This window comes from Boleophthalmus pectinirostris, unplaced genomic scaffold, assembly GCF_026225935.1.
Source record: "Boleophthalmus pectinirostris isolate CB_2022bp ecotype Guang Dong unplaced genomic scaffold, ASM2622593v1 HiC_scaffold_17, whole genome shotgun sequence".
Classification (NCBI taxonomy): Eukaryota; Metazoa; Chordata; class Actinopteri; order Gobiiformes; family Gobiidae; genus Boleophthalmus; species Boleophthalmus pectinirostris.
Genome location: NW_026571115.1, coordinates 34671638 through 34688636, shown reverse-complemented (window position 1 = coordinate 34688636; position 16999 = coordinate 34671638). Strand labels below are relative to the sequence as shown.

Sequence of the window (16999 nt, the reverse complement as noted above, 5' to 3'; positions counted from 1 at the left end):
TGAGTCCTGATCCTGGGTTTCGGTCCTGATCCTGGGTTTCGGTCCTGATCCTGGGTTTCGGTCCTGATCCTGGGTTTCGGTCCTGATCCTGGTTTCGGTTCTGGTCTAAGTTCTGTGATACACTCTGACTGTGGATCTAAGCAAGTCAGTGCATAACAGAACTTTGGTCCGGACTGGCCCTCGTCTCTAGTCTGGTTCCTAGTCAAGTCTCAGGTCTGGACTCCGGCGTCAAGTCTAGTCTCTGGTCTGGTCTCATATTTAGAGTTTTAGATTAGATTTTATTTACACATATATTAAAAAAAAACACATTTCAAACAGGTAGAAACAAAAAAAAAAAAAAAACTTTTCCGTTTGCGTGGTCTGGTCTTAGGTCTGGTCTTAGGTCTGGTCTTAGGTCTGGTCTCTGGTTCTGGACTCAGGTCTCTGCTCTGGTCCCTGGTTTGGACTCATCTCTGGTCTGCACTCTGTATGGTTTGGTCTCTGTTCTGGTTTCTGGTCTCTGGTCTGATCCTTTGGCTGGTCTCTGGTCTGATCCTTTGGCTGGTCTCTGGTCTGGTCTCTGGTCTAGTCTCTGGCTTAGTCTCCTTTCTTGTCTCTGGTCTGGTCCCCGGTCTTGTTCCCCATCTGATCCTCTCTGTAGTCCCTGGTCTAGTCCCTAGTCTGGTCCCTGGTCTCGTCCCTGTTCTCGTCCTCTCTCTAGTCCCTGGTCTAGTCCCTGGTCTGGTCTCGTCCCCGGTCTCGTCCCTGGTCTGGTCCTCTTATTAGTCCCCGGTCTTGTCCACGGTCTCGTCCCTGGTCTTGTCCCCGGTCTCGTCCCCGGTCTCGTCCCCGGTCTCGTCCCCGGTCTTGTCCCCGGTCTAGTCCCTGGTCTCGCCCTGGTCTAGTCCCTGGTCTAGTCCCTGTTCTCGTCCTCTCTCTAGTCCCTGTTCTCGTCCTCTCTCTAGTCCCTGGTCTGGTCCTTGGTCTGGTCCTTGGTCTAGTCCCTGGTCTAGTCCCCGGTCTAGTCCCTGGTCTGGTCCTTGGTCTAGTCCCCGCTCTAGTCCCCGCTAAAGTCCCCGGTCTAGTCCCTGGTCTAGTCCTTGTTCTCATCCTCTCTCTAGTCCCTGGTCTGGTCCCTGGTCTGGTCCCTGGTCTGGTCCCTGGTCTAGTCCTTGGTCTAGTCCCCGGTCTGGTCCCCGGTCTGGTCCCCGGTCTGGTCCCCGGTCTAGTCCCCGGTCTAGTCCTCGGTCTAGTCCCCGCTCTGGACCTGCCTGAGTGCTGAGTCACAGAGCGGATCCCGGTGAGATGGAGAGCCGGGTTTAGGTTTCAGAACCGGTCGGACTCGTTGGAGCTAAAGGGCGTTGGGGGGGGGTGGGGTGGGGGCCCCTGGTGAGCGAGTGTCCCGGGGCCAGGGGCCCTTCACACTCTGAGATATGAGAGGCTTTGGCACGTACCTGCGCTGAATGTTTTTTTCTTTTTTTTGCCGACGGCACGACACAAAAAGGCTGAAAATCTTTTTGCGAGTTTCTGAAAGATCCACAGACGCCAAGAGCCACAGAGTCCAGCTTCAACACAACGAACGCTTTGAGTGCTCCGGCCCGGGTCCAGTTACGCCCAAGTGTCGCTATTTTATCTCAATTTAACCACGACTCTATTAAAGAACACTTTTTTTTGTGACTTTTATTCTCTTTTTAACATGTTTTTGGTCACTTTAGGATCAGCATTTCACAGTTTCTCACTTAAAAATTCGTCTTTCCAATGGGGCATTTATGTGTTGGAGCGCCCTCTGCTGTCAGAACGTCGGAATAACAGGCTGGAGTCCTTTTTCCGTGTTCTCTAAAACCGGAAGACGTTTGGAAACTGATGACAACTTCCTTTGGGCTTTTGTTGGCGATAGGAACTCTGACAAAATCTGGGAAAACTGAGAAATTTGCCCAGTTTTCTTTATCTAGATGAGGCGTGTCCAAAGTATGGCCCAGGGGCCAAATGCGGCCCTCAGACAAATCTTTCTTGGCCCTCAAGCTTCCAGGTGAATTGGCCCAAATTACCTTGCATCAATTAAAAATTAACTTTTTACTGCAAGTTTTTTTTGAAAATCTACCTTGAGAAAGTGAATATTTAATATTTAGTGTTTGGTTTTAAGGATCTTAGAATGAGCCGTTAATCTTTATTCATTCTAACGTGTTAAACATGCACATATTTTAATTATTCGCTGTACTGAGCTCCAGTCTACGGCCCTCGATCAGCCCTCTGCTTCGTCTGTCTTTAGATATGTGGTCCTTGATGAAAAAAGTTTGGACACCCCTGATCTAGAAGAAGAAGTAGTCATTGTGTTGTTTCTTTTTTACTTTTTAGAAATTGGCTATTAATTAGCACCAGAGGCTGGCGAAGGGCCTATTAGTATGGCAAACCGATGCTCCAAGTGGCCGAAAAACGGAATGGCGCGACGTGACTTGCCCGTAGTGACCAGGGACTCTCGCCATGACGTAGCAATGCTCCAGAGGTTTCCGAAAATGTATAGTTTGTCGGCCAAAAAAAAGGCGGAACATTGTTCTTGCATCAGAATATTATTCTTTCTTTCTTCTTTCTTTCTTAATATTTTTTTCCTAACCAACTCACCCATTTTTCACCCACTGAACAATGATGAAAAGTCCTGAAATTTTACCGTCTCGTAAAACTTGCGCTTCTCTAAGTTTTGGCTATTTCCATTTTCCAAAAATAAATAAAATGGCTCGTCAGCGCCCCCAAATGACTCAAAAATGCATTAACTTCTTAGGTTCTTTTTAAAGACAATGCAGGAAAGCAGAGGTGTCAAACTCATTTTGGTCCGGGGGCCGTGTCCAACCTACTTTGATCCCAAAGGGGCCGGATCAGAAAACTCATGTCATATAAACCCCAAAAATAACAATAAGTTCAAATATTTGTGCAGAAAAAAACAAATCTATTACAGAAATCTTTTTTAATTGATGAACTCTTTCTTTTACAAAATATTATAATATTATGAACAACCTGAAACTTTAAGAAAAATACAGTTTCAACACAAAGTTTTAGTATGAACTTTTGTGTAAATAGGAATAAGTACATTTTTGTTGTAAAATCCTGCACTCGGCTCCACTTTTCTCATGTTGGACATTTTTCTGATGAGGGTGTCACGGTCAACAGTCAAAACGATCGTCCTTTAAGAGCGTTTGGAAAGAGACAAGTCTTCATTTGTGCTGCTCTGGTGGGAGGGGCCACGTACAGAGACGCTGGAGACGCTGCTGTGATAAACACCACAGAAAATTAACAAGATTTTAATAAAAAAATATAATTCAAATATTTTAGTAGAAAATCAGCCAAGGGCCAGATTAAAGGTCTTGGAGGGCCGGATCTGGCCCCCGGGCCGTATGTTTGACACCTGTGCAGTAAAGTGTGTTTACCTTGTTGACATGTTTTGGCTGCTGCTGCATCTTCAGAACTGTCCCCGGTGTTGGTGGTGACGTGTCGTAGATCAGCTGTTGTTACTTCCTGTAGGCTGTGGTCAACAACGTAAACACACTTTACTGTATTGTCTTTAAAAAGAACCTAAGAAGTTAAAGTACATAAGAAGACAAAATGAACATCATTGTCTTGACTCAAAAATGCATTAGGGAATATCAATGAGGGCAAAAAAAATGTACACGTACAGTGTTGGGAAGGTGACTTTTAAAATGTAATCCCCTACAGATTACAGATTACATACACCAAAATGTAGTTTGTAACAGAATCCATTAAATTAAAGTGAGTAACGTAATCTGATTACTTTGGATTACTTGATATTGTGCTGCTTTTTAAAACAATGTGAACGTAGCAGCCACATGCTGAAAATTCTTGTTTGTTGTCTTCAAATTGTCTGTTGAGCCCAAGTCTCTATGAATAAACGACTGTTTGCTGTAGAGAATCAAAGACAAGGACATTTTAACATAAGATGTTTTGTCTGTTAAAAGACAATAACAAGATCAGTCTTTCCTTCACCATATTAAAAAATATTATTGATAGAGAAATTAGGTTTATATCAGATCACCTTAAAATTATTCAAGTCTAACCTACTGTTAGGTGTCATATTGTTTAGACCTGGTTTAGTCCTGGTTTTAGTCCTGATTTTAGTCCTGGTTTAGTCCTGATTTTAGTCCTGGTTTAGTCCTGATTTTTGACCTGGTTAGTTCTGGTTTAGTCCTAGTTTAGACCTGGTTAGTTCTGGTTTAGTCCTATTTAGACCTGGTTCAGTCCTGGTTTAGTCCTAGTTTAGTCCTGGACTGGTTTAGTCCTGGAGGGTCACAGGAGGGAGCGCGATGTACGCAGCGTACGCGAGAAAACACGGTCCACACGCGGCGCACGTGAGGACGTCTGTGTCCGCGCAGTAACTACGGAAGGAGACATGACCCGCGCGTTCTCAGGTTGATGACGATGATGAAGGTGTGTGTTTGTATCTCACGACGGGAGAAGAAATTCCAAGTCACAAATGTGTTTTTACCTGTGCACTGCTGACTCTGTTCTACTGGCTCTACGACCTCATCCATTGTGTGACTGACGCCGCCAACGTTAACATGACGTTTACATCGCTCGCGTTCTGTGTGGGTTTCCGGCAATGAGTGGGATTACCCAAATAAAAAATAAATAAATGGGAGGTAGCACAAAATGTGAAAACAGGAAAATACCGCCTTGTAATCCACTTATTTCAGCAAAGTAACTGTAATCCAATTACCACTCATTGAAACAGTAACTGTAACCGAATACAGTTACTCATAAGTTGTACTCTGATTACGTAACGCCGGTACATGTAATCTGTTACTCCCCAACACTGTACACGTACAATCATGAAATTTGACACAGAAGTCGATCAAAGGAAAAAATATTATTACGCCGACTCCGTGCGCTCCACTAGGGGGCAGTAATATTGGTACTGTGGTACTGCAGCGTAAAACCTGCCTCACGATGTGGAAACAAACCGATTGTTCTCGACCGACATTAACGTTTGGATCTCGTGGTCATGAAAGTTTTCTGTGTTTGAAGTTCTCCTGTAGAACTTAAACTGAGCACTTGAAATAATACACTAATATTCAGTGTTTTGGAGTAACAGATTACATGTACCTGAGTTACATAATCAGAGTACAAATTATGAGTAACTGTATTCAGTTACAGTTACTGTTTCAGTGAGTGGTGATTGGATTACAGTTACTTTGTTGAAATAAATGGATTACACAGAGGTATTTTCCTGTTTTCACATTTTGGGCTAAATCAGGACTAAAACCAGAACTAAACTAGGACTAAAACCAGAACTAAACTAGGACTAAACTAGAACTAAAACCAGGACTAAACCAGGACTAAACTAGAACTAAACTAGGACTAAAATCAGAACTAAACCAGAACTAAACCAGGACTAAAGCCAGCGCTAAACCAGGACTAAACTAGAACTAAAACCAGAACTAAACTAGGACTAAAACCAGAACTAAACCAGGACTAAACTAGGACTAAACCAGGACTAAACTAGATCTAAACCAGGACCTAAACCAGAACTGAACTTGGACTAAACTAGGACTAAAACCAGAACTAAACTAGGACTAAAACCAGAACTAAACTAGGACTAAAACCAGAACTAAACTAGGACTAAAACCAGAACTAAACTAGGACTAAAACCAGAACTAAACTAGGACTAAAACCAGAACTAAACCAGGACTAAACTAGGACTAAACCAGGACTAAAACCAGGACTAAACTAGAACTAAACCAGGACCTAAACCAGAACTAAACTTGGACTAAACTAGGACTAAAACCAGAACTAAACTAGGACTAAAACCAGAACTAAACTAGGACTAAAACCAGAACTAAACTAGGACTAAAACCAGAACTAAACTAGGACTAAAACCAGAACTAAACCAGGACTAAAACCAAAACTAAACTAGATCTAAACCAGGACTAAAACCAGAACTAAACTAAAAAGCACGACAATATCAGGTAATCCAAAGTATTCAGATTACATTACCCACTTTAAGTAATTTAATGGATTCTGTTACAAACTACATTTTGGTGTGTGTAATCTGTAATCTGTAGGGGATTACATTTTAAAAGTCACCTTCCCGACACTGATAATATCTTAAATACAAGTTGTAGTTTTATGTTTGGAGTTGTTGTGTGTTTTTGTGTGTTGTGTGTTTTTGTGTGTCTGACCTGTGTGTTTGTGTTTGTGTTTGTGTTTCAGGAACCTTCTCTGTTCACGGTGAAGGCCGTCTTCATCCTGGACAACGACGGAACAAGACTCCTGTCCAAGGTACTGTCCAAGTACGGAGAGAATGAGGAGAGAGAGGAAAGGTAGTGAGGAGAGATGGGAAGGAGTGAGAGAAAGGAGGTAAAGGAAGGATGAAGGAGAGAGGGAGAGGAGATGGGGGAGGAACAGATGAAGAAAAAAAAAAGTGTTGAGAGACAAACTGAAGGATGGAGAGAGGGAGAAAGGGAGAGAGACAAGGAGGATAAAGGTGGAGAGATTCTGAAGGCGTGAGGAGAGACGGAGGGAGGGATGGAGAAGATGAAGGAGAGAAAAGGGGCAAGTAGAGAGTAATGATCGGGGATTGAGTGAGAGGAAAGAGAGAGGAGAGAAGAGAAAGGGGAGAGAGGGAGAGAGAGAGAGACAAAAGGATAGAGAGGAGGGAGGAGAGAGAGAGGGGAGAGAAGAGAGAGGAAAGGGGGGTAAAGGGAGGGTGAAGGAGAGAGGGAGAGAGACAAAGTACGAGTGAGACGGGGAGAAACAGATATAGGAAGGAAAGTGTTAAGAGACAAACCGAAGGATGGAGAGAGGGAGACGCAGAGAGACAGATGAGGGAGAGAGGGAAGAGAGACAAGGAGGATAGAGGGGGAGAGAGGGGAGAGGAGAGAGGAAAGGTAGTGAGGAGAGATGGGACAGAGAGACAAGGTGGAGAGAGTATGAAGGAGTGAGGGGAGAGAGAAGGCACAGATATAGGAATAAAAGTGTTAAGAGACAAACTGAAGGATGGAGAGAGATGGAGAGAGGGAGAGAGACAAGGAGGATAAAGAGGGGGAGAGATAAGGTGGAGAGATTCTGAAGGAGTGAGGAGAGACGGAGGGAGGGATGGAGAAGATGAAGGAGAGAAAAGGGGCAAGTAGAGAGTAATGATCGGGGATTGAGTGAGAGGAAAGAGAGAAGAGAAAGGGGAGAGAGGGAGAGAGAGAGAGACAAAAGGATAGAGAGGAGGGAGGAGAGAGAGAAACCAGGACTGATCAGAGAGAGAGAGGGTAGAGAAGAGAGAGGAAACGGGGGTAAAGGGAGGGTGAAGGAGAGAGGGAGAGAGACAAAGTACGAGTGAGACGGGGAGAAACAGATATAGGAAGGAAAGTGTTAAGAGACAAACCGAAGGATGGAGAGAGGGAGACGCAGAGAGACAGATGAGGGAGAGAGGGAAGGGTGAGAGAGAGAGGAAAGAGAGACAACGAGGATAGAGGGGGAGAGAGGGGAGAGGAAAGGTAGTGAGGAGAGATTGGACAGAGAGAAAAGATGGATAGAATTTGATGGAATGTGGAGAGAAACAAGGTGAGCAAGAGGGATGGATGGAGGAGATGGAAGGGGAAGGGGAGAGGCAGAGGAGAGGGAGAGGTAGAGAGTATTGATCTGGGACAGAGTGAGAGAAGAGAAGAGAGAGAGGAAAGGGGGTAAAGGGAGGGTGAAGGAGAGAGGGAGAGAGACAAAGTACGAGTGAGACGGGGAGAGACAGATGCAGAAGAAAAGAAGAGAAGAGTGAAGAGACAAACCGGAAGGATTGAGAGATGGACGATGGAGAGAGGGAGAGAGACAAGGAGGAGAGAGGAAAGGTAGTGAGGAGAGAATTTGAAGGAGTGAAGAGAGAGAGAGAGAGAGGGAGGAGATGGAGTTCGAGTGAGACGGGGTAGAAACAGAGATGGAAAGGAAAGTGTTAAGAGACAAACTGAAGGATGGAGAGAGGGAGACGCAGAGAGACAGATGAGGGAGAGAGAGAGAGAGAGAGGAGAGAGAAACAAGGAGGTTAGAGAGGGGAGAGGAAAGGTAGTGAGGAGAGATGGGACTGAGAGAAAAAGTGGAAAGAATATGAAGGAGTGGGGGGTGGGGGGGGGGTGGGGGGGGGGGGGGAGTGAGGAGAGCGAGAGGGAGGGATGGAGGAGATGGAAGGGAGAAGGAGAGAGGGATGGAGAAAGGGTACAGATATAGGAAGAAAAGTGTTAAGAGACAAACCGAAGGATGGAGAGATGAGGAGAGAGAGACAGATGAGGAGAGAGATGAGGAGAGAGAGACAGATGAGGAGAGAGAGAGACAGATGAGGAGAGAGAGGGAGGAGAGAGAGACAGAGGAGGAGAGAGAGAGACAGAGGAGGAGAGAGGGAGGAGAGAGAGACAGATGAGGAGAGAGGGAGGAGAGAGAGACAGACGAGGAGAGAGGGAGACAGATGAGGAGAGAGAGAGAGAGAGAGAGAGAGAGAGCAGATGAGGAGAGAGGAGAGAGAGAGAGAGAGGGAGAGAGGGAGGGAGAGAGAGACAGACGAGGAGAGAGAGAGAGACAGAGAGAGGAGAGGAGAGAGAGACAGAGGAGGAGAGAGGGAGGAGAGAGAGACAGATGAGGAGAGAGGGAGGGAGAGAGAGACAGACGAGGAGAGAGAGACAGAGGAGGAGAGAGAGAGACAGAGGAGGAGACAGATGAGGAGAGAGAGAGACAGATGAGGAGAGAGAGAGATGAGGAGGAGAGAGAGAGACAGAGGGAGGAGAGAGAGACAGATGAGGAGAGAGAGAGACAGAGATGAGGAGAGAGAGAGAGAGACAGATGAGGAGAGAGAGACAGATGAGGAGAGAGAGACAGATGAGGAGACAGATGAGGAGACAGATGAGAGACAGATGAGAGAGAGAGAGAGAGAGACAGATGAGGAGACAGATGAGGAGACAGATGAGGAGAGAGAGAGACAGATGAGGAGACAGATGAGGAGACAGATGAGGAGAGAGATGAGGAGACAGATGAGGAGAGAGAGACAGAGATGAGGAGACAGATGAGAGAGAGAGAGAGAGACAGATGAGAGAGAGAGACAGATGAGGAGACAGATGAGGAGAGAGAGAGACAGATGAGGAGAGAGAGAGAGAGAGAGAGAGAGAGAGACAGATGAGGAGAGAGACAGATGAGGAGAGAGAGAGAGAGACAGATGAGGAGAGAGAGAGCAGATGAGAGAGAGAGAGAGACAGATGAGGAGAGAGAGACAGATGAGGAGAGAGAGAGACAGATGAGGAGAGAGAGACAGATGAGGAGAGAGAGAGAGAGAGACAGATGAGGAGAGAGAGAGATGAGGAGACAGATGAGGAGAGAGAGAGACAGATGAGGAGAGAGATGAGGAGAGACAGATGAGGAGAGAGAGACAGATGAGGAGAGAGAGACAGATGAGGAGAGAGAGAGAGAGACAGATGAGGAGAGAGAGAGAGAGAGGACGAAAACAACCCTCGTCTCCGTCTGTGTACTTTCACCGTGTCGCTTCAGAAAGTACCTGAGTGAAGTATTTATATTTGTATTTGTATTTGTATTCGCAGTACTACGACCCGGAGCTGTACCCGACCATGAAGGAACAGAAGAACTTCGAGAAGAACGTTTTCAACAAGACGCACAAAGCCGACAGTAGGTGGTTCACACGGGGCTCGCGTGTCGGCCCGGATTCATACGCCTCAGGGACTACTTTTTCTACTTTCTTCTTCTTTCCACCTTGTGATGTCATCTAGTGTGAGATTTACAGTTTAAAGGGCCCATATTACATTATTTTCTGATTTACGGTTTGTTTCCTCATCACAAACAGACCTGGAGTTGTGTTTTATTTCATTCACACACGTCTAACGCACAAACACTGCACATTTAGATGGAGTTCTTCTCTCGAAACACGCTGTTCCACCTTATGATGTCATCTAGTGTGAGTTTTACAGTGTAAAGGGCCCATATTTTCTGATTTAAGGTTTGTTTTCTCATCACAAACAGACCTGGAGTTGTGTTTTGTTTCATCCGCACACATTTTAACTCACAAATCCTGCACATTTAGACAGAGTTCTTCTCTCAAAACGCTCTGTTCCACCTTGTGATGTCATCTAGTGTGAGTTTTACAGTTTAAAGGGCCCATATTTTCTGATTTACGGTTTGTTGTGTGTGAATGAAACAAAACACAACTCCAGGTCTGTTTGTGATGAGGAAACGTTACATTTAAAGCACAAATGCTGCATATTTACGCAGAGTTCTTCTCTCAAAACGCTCTGTTCCACCTTGTGATGTCATCTAGTGTGAGTTTTACAGTTTAAAGGGCCCATATTACATTATTTTCTGATTGTTGTAATGTTGTTTTCTCGTCTCAAACAGAGCTGGAGTTGTGTTTTGTTTCATTCACACAAGTTTTATCACACAAACTCTGCATATTTAAGCGGAGTTGTTCTCTCAAAACACACTGTTCCACCTTGTGATGTCATCTCGTGTTAGTTTTACAGTTTAAAGGGCCCATATTTTCTGACTTACGTTTTTTTTCCTCACCACAAACAGAGCTGGAGTTGTGTTTTGTTTCATTCACACCAGTTTTAACACACAAACGCTGCACATTTAGGCGGAGTTCTTCCCTCAAAACACTCTGTTCCACCTTGTGATGTCACGTCGTGTTACAGCGAGCGCTCCGGGAAGTGTTTTTACATCATCGTTTGGCAATTCCAGAGCTGAAATGAGATTGTGTTGTTCACTTGAAAACTACAGCTTCATGACATCACAAGGTGGGACAGAGCATTTTGAGCTTTGGAGATGTGGACAGACTAATAAGAATGTAACAATAACCGAAATATCGTGATATCGTATCGTCAAAAGTCTCTCAATAATATCGTGGACCATCACAATATATTGAATTACAAGTTTTTCATCTTAAATTCATAGTTATGGTGCAGTGAAAGCTAAAAAAACAGAGGAAACTACATCGACCATGATCCTTTGCACTGAAATGAATCATGGGATATGTAGTTTTCTGTATTTATTAGCTGTTGCTGCTATAAAACAATGCATTTAAGCAAAGGAACTTGTGATTCGATATATTGTGACAGTCCACGATATTATTGTGAGACTTTTGACGATACGATATCACGATATTTCGGTTATTGTTGCATCATAATATATATCGAATCACAAGTTTTTTTGCTTAAATTTATTGTCATGGTGCAGCAATAGTTAAAAAATTAGAGGGAACTACATCGACCATGATCCTTTGCTCCGTTTTGGTGCATTTTAAGAGGAAAAAGCAGCATATTAACAGTTTTGTTCGCGACCTCCACAAAATATCGCATTAAATATCGAGAGATTTGGATATCGTTACATCCCGAACCCGAAATACTATGATCTCTTAATTTTTTCTCACATAAATCCTTTTCTCCTCTCCAGTCTCCTGTCTCCACCTTTTTCCTCTCCTTGCTCCTTGTCTCCTCTCCTCTTCTAGCTCCTCGTCTCACCTCCTAGGTCCTTATTACTCCCCTACCTCCTCATCTCCGTTCCTTCTCTCAGCTCCTCGTCTTTTTTCTCATCCTTGCCTAACTCCGTGTCTTCTTTCCTAGCTCCTCCTCTCCTCTTCTACCTTCTCGTATCCTCTCGTAGCACCTCCGCTCTTAACTACTCATCTCGCTTCCTCGCTCCTCGTCTCCTGCTCTGGCACACAGTCTCCTTGCTCCTCGTCCCCCCTCCTAGCTCCTTACTTACTCCTCTATCTCCTCATCTCCTTTCTCCCCCTCCCCAACTCCTCATCTTCTTCCTTCCTAGCTCCTCCTCTCCTATCTCACCCTAGCTCCTTCTCTCCTCCACTGCCTCCTTGTATCCTCTCCTAGCACCTCTAGTCTATCTACTCGTCTTGTTTCCTAGCTCCTCGTCTCCTCTCCTTCGTCCTTGTCTCTTCCTCTTATTCCTCAATTCCTAGCATCTCGTCTCCTAGCTCCTCGTCTCCCCTCCTAACACCTTATTTTTTTATTTCCTCTATCTCCTCACCTCCTTTCCTTTCCTCTCATCTCTCTTCTTAGCTCCTTCTCTCCTCACTACCTCCTCGTATCCTCTCCTAGCACCTCCACTCTTTAACCACTCATCTCGTTTCCTTGCTCCTTGTCTCCTCCTCTTCGTCCTTGTCTCTTCTCCTTTTTCCTCATTACCTACCACCTCGTCTCCTTGCTCCTCGTCGCCACCCCTAGCTCCTTATCTCCTCTTTTTTTTTCTCCGCATCTCCTAGCTCCTCATCTCCTCTCCTAGCTCCTTATCTCCTCGCCAAGCTCCTTGTCTCCCAGCTCTTAGCTCCTCGTCTCCTCTCCTTCGTCCTTGTCCCTTCCTCTTTTTCCTCATCACCTACCACCTCGTCTCCTCTCCTTACCCCACTCCTTACCTCCTCACCAAGCTCCTCATCTCCACTCCTCTTCCCTTATCTCCTCGCCAAGCTCCTTATGTCCTCTCCTACTTCCTCCCCTCCCAGCTCCTACCACCTTGTCTCCTTGCTCCTCATCGCCACTCCTAGCTCCTTATCTCCTCTTCTTTCTCCTCATCTCCTAGCTCCTCATCTCCTCTCATTTCCACACTTTTTTTTTGCTCCTCATCTCCTCTCCTAGCTCCTCATCTCCTCTCCGAGCTCCTTATCTCCTCGCCAAGCTTCTTATGTACTCTCCTAGTTCCTCCCCTCCCAGCTCTTAGCTCCTCCTCTCCTTCGTCCTTGTCCCTTCCTCTTTTCCCTCATCACCTAACACCTCGTCTCCTAGCTCCTCGTCTCCACTCGTCTCTCCTTATCTCCTCGCCAAGCTCCTTATGTCCTCTCCTAGTTCCTCCCCTCCCGGCTCCTGAAGCTCCTCGTCTCCTCTCCTCCCTGTCACTCTATCCCCTCCCTGCCCATCCCTCCTTTGTCCGCGCACACATTCTATCCCCGTAGCTCCTAATCTGGTGTCCTACCTGGCGTCTCACCTTTCCTTTTGTGCTCCCTCGCCGGCAGTAACCGTAGTCTCATTGTGGTCCGGACTTTTTGACAGGAAATACTCCGAAGACAATGAGAGACGAGGAGTTTAACGCCGGGCCGGGTTAGTTTTGGTTCTTCTGGGGGGCCGTTAATTTAAAGATAAACTATTTCTTGTTACGGCTGAGAGTCGGGTCGAGTTTCGTGTCATTAAATACGATCGAAAAAGAACCGGGGTGATTTTGAAGATTTAAATGTTGTCAAGAAATTATTTAAATCAAAGCTTATTTTTTCCACATTTTCCACATGAGTCTCCTGGTCTCCTCTCTGAGCTTCTGGTCTCCTCTTCTACCTTCTCCAGTCCTAGCACCTTCTCTCCTAGTTTCTCTTTTCCTCTCCTAGCTCCTCCTCTCTACTGCCTCCTTTCCTCTCTTAGCTCATAGTCTACTCTCCTAGCTCCTCCTCTCCTAGCTCCTCCTCTCCTAGCTCCTCCTCTCTACCTCCTCCTCTCTTTGCTCTTTCTCTCCTAACTCCTTCTCTCTAGTGCCTCCTTTTCTCTCTTAGCTTCTGGTCTCCTCTCCTATCTTCTCCTCTCCTAACTCCTCCTCTCCTACCTTCTCCTCTCCTAACTCCTCCTCTCTAGCACCTCCTTTCCTCTCTTAGCTTCTGGTCTCCTCTCCTAGCTCCTCCTCTCGTCTAGCTCCTTCTCTCCTAGCTCCTCCTCTCCTAGCTCCTTCTCTCCTAGTTCCTCCATTGCTCTCGTATCTTCTTTTCTCTCCTATCTCCTCCTTTCCAAGCATTTTCTCTCCTAGCTCCTCCTCTCTAGCTTCTACTGTCCTACCGCCTTCTCTCCTAGCACCTTCTCTTCTACATTCTCCTCTCCTACCTCCTAGTTCCTCCTTTCTTCTCGTATCTTCTCCTGTCCTTTCCTAGCTCCTTCTCTCTAGCTTCTCCTCTACCACCTCCCCTCCTAGCTGCTTCTCTCTATAGTTCCTCGCTTCCTCTCATATCTTCTCCTGTTCTGTCCTGGTTCCTCCTTTCCTCTTTTAGCTTCTGGTCTCCTCTCCTACCTCCTCCTCTCCTAGAACCTCATCTCCTAGCTCCACGCCTCTAGTGCTCCTTTCCTCTCTTAGCTCCTGGTCTCCTCTCCTACCTTCTCCTCTCCCAGCCCCTTCTCTCCTAGTTCCTCCTTTCCTCTCATGTCTTCTCCTGTCCTTTCCTAGCTCCTCCTCTCTCTATCTTCTCCTCTCCTCCCTTCTCCTCTCCTCGAACCTCATCTCCTTGCTCTGGTGCTTCTTTCCTCTCTTAGCTCCTGGTCTCCTTTCTCTCTTATCTCTTCCTGTCCTCTCTTACCTTTTTGTCTCCTGCACCAGTTCCTTATCTCCTTTCCTTTGTCCTTGTCTCCTCAACTTTCTCCTCCTCTTCTCTCGAGTAAGTTGAAGATCCTGGTGTGATATCTGGATCTAGACATCTTCATGAAGTAAATGTGATTAGATTTTTTCATTTTTTATTTTGTGTGAGGACCACGGAACACAGAAATAAACACATGAAAAATTGGGAGAGTAGTGACGGCGCCCCCTGTGTGTTGCAGATGAGATCGCGTTCCTGGAGGGCATGACCATCGTGTACAAGAGCAGCATCGACCTGTTCTTCTACGTGGTCGGCAGCGCGCAGGAGAACGAGGTACGGACGCTAAAGACCCACTACGGGACATTTACACTGGAAAAACACACTAAAGCCACACTACGGGACATGTTCACACACACACACACTAAAGTCACTCTAAGGGACATGCACACACACACACTAAAGTCACTCTAAGGGACATGCACACTACACATACTAAAGTCACTCTAAGGGACATGCACACTACACACACTAAAGTCACTCTAAGGGACATGCACACACACACACACACACACACTAAAGTCACTCTAAGGGACATGCACACACACACACACACACTAAAGTCACTCTAAGGGACATGCACACCACAGACACTAAAGACACACTAAGGGACATGCACACTACACAAACTAAAGACACAGTAAGGGACATGCACACTATACAAACTAAAGACACACTAACGGGACATGCACACTATACAAACTAAAGCCACACTACGGGACATGCACACTATACAAACTAAAGACACAGTATGGGACATGCACACTATACAAACTAAAGACACAGTATGGGACATGCACACTACACAACACTAAAGACACACTAAGGGACATGCACACTATACAAACTAAAGACACAGTATGGGACATGCACACTATACAAACTAAAGACAACAGTATGGGACATGCACACTACACACACTAAAGACACACTACGGGACATGCACACTACACACTACACAAACTAAAGACACAGTACGGGACATACACACTACACAAACTAAAGACACAGTACGGGACATGCACACTACACACACTAAAGACACACTACGGGACATGCACACTACACAAACTAAAGACACACTACGGGACATGCACACTACACACACTAAAGTCACTCTAAGGGACATGCACACTACACACACTAAAGTCACTCTAAGGGACATGCACACACACACACACACACACACACACACTAAAGTCACTCTAAGGGACATGCACACACACACACACACACACACTAAAGACACACTACGGGACATGCACACTACACACACTAAAGACACACTACGGGACATGCACACTATACAAACTAAAGACACACTACGGGACATGCACACTACACAAACTAAAGACACACTATGGGACATACACACTATACAAACTAAAGACACACTACGGGACATTTAAAAGGATAATTCTGACAGACTTGTGTGTTTTGTGTGTTTTGTCGTAGCTGATGCTGATGTCGGTGCTCAACTGTCTGTTCGACTCGCTCAGCCAGATCCTCAGGTTTGTCCCCGACTCGCACGTTTAAACTGTCGCACACTTTTCCCACTTTTATTGTGTCCAGATGAAATGACCCCCGTCCTCCCCGTGTGCGGACTCGTGCGTGGACTCATGTGCGTTTGTGCGTGTTTGTGTCACATGTCCGCCGTACTTATTAAACGGTGCGATCCGCGAGTGTGTCAAATGCAACACAAACTCTGGACGCGGCTCTGTGTTGAAGGACTCCGCGGTGAATGATTGACAGGGACTTTATGATTGACATGTGAGTAGCACCTGCTCACTTTGGGCACACGGAAAAGATACGCCCAAATAACAGGCACTAGAGTTCATTTCATTTTAAAATTTAACCATGTGTGTGCCTTTAAAGCTTTGACCCATATACCAAAACCACTTTTTATTCCGTTAACCTTTCACTGGCCACGTTTACATGATGTTTTTTAATTCCGAATTAATAGTTCTTTGGCCGTGTCCGCACTAGTTCGTATTTGATTCGTTTTCATTGTGGATGCAGTGTTCGTCCACATTAATCCGATTTGAAAACGCTCCAGAGACGGAATGATCTGGTGCCTCCAGCTCCTACGAATTCATCTGAGCACAGATCTGATCCGACACCGTGTGGACACCTGAAAACGCTGATACTCTGATGTAGGTCTGTGCGCCGCGAAGTAATTCACCGCCAAAACGCTAAGAGGCTAGAATATATGTTCCATTCATATAAACGTGTGTCTGTGTGTACGACCTGCAGACGTATAATCTCTGAAAAGTTTAACATGAACCATCTCCAACACGACAGAAACACAGAACAGACTCACCATCAGCAGAACATCCCTCTGTCACAGAAAGAACACTCATATTCCACTGACGGCATCAGCGCACAAGGAACGAGCTGTTTTTTTTTTTTATCTTAATTTAACAAATATGTGCAAAACTGTGTGGATAATGAAGGCTTGCGGACACAAAAACGACGTGTCTGGACGCAGATCGTTTCCGATACGGTGATACAGATGATTCGTTTCAGTATAGACGTAACCTTCGAGTTCACATGGAAATAATAATTCCGAATTGAGGTTTACATGGAAAACACGTTAAACTGCCTTTATTTAATCAACGTCTGGGGGTGGGGAAGGGTTCTGATTGGACAGAG

General features: G+C 45.6%; 1 protein-coding gene across 5 annotated transcripts in view; it reads left to right on the top strand.

Annotated features, from left to right (window-relative positions):
• copz2 (COPI coat complex subunit zeta 2) overlaps positions 1-16999 on the top strand; it is a 44725-nt gene that overhangs the window by 10514 nt on the left and 17212 nt on the right. For all 5 annotated transcript variants that reach the window (XM_055152617.1, XM_055152616.1, XM_055152618.1 and 2 more), the window contains 4 exons: positions 6196-6264; positions 9546-9630; positions 14532-14623; positions 15803-15858. In XM_055152617.1, the coding sequence (XP_055008592.1) occupies positions 6196-6264; positions 9546-9630; positions 14532-14623; positions 15803-15858 (302 nt within the window). The remainder of the gene's footprint in view (positions 1-6195; positions 6265-9545; positions 9631-14531; positions 14624-15802; positions 15859-16999) is intronic.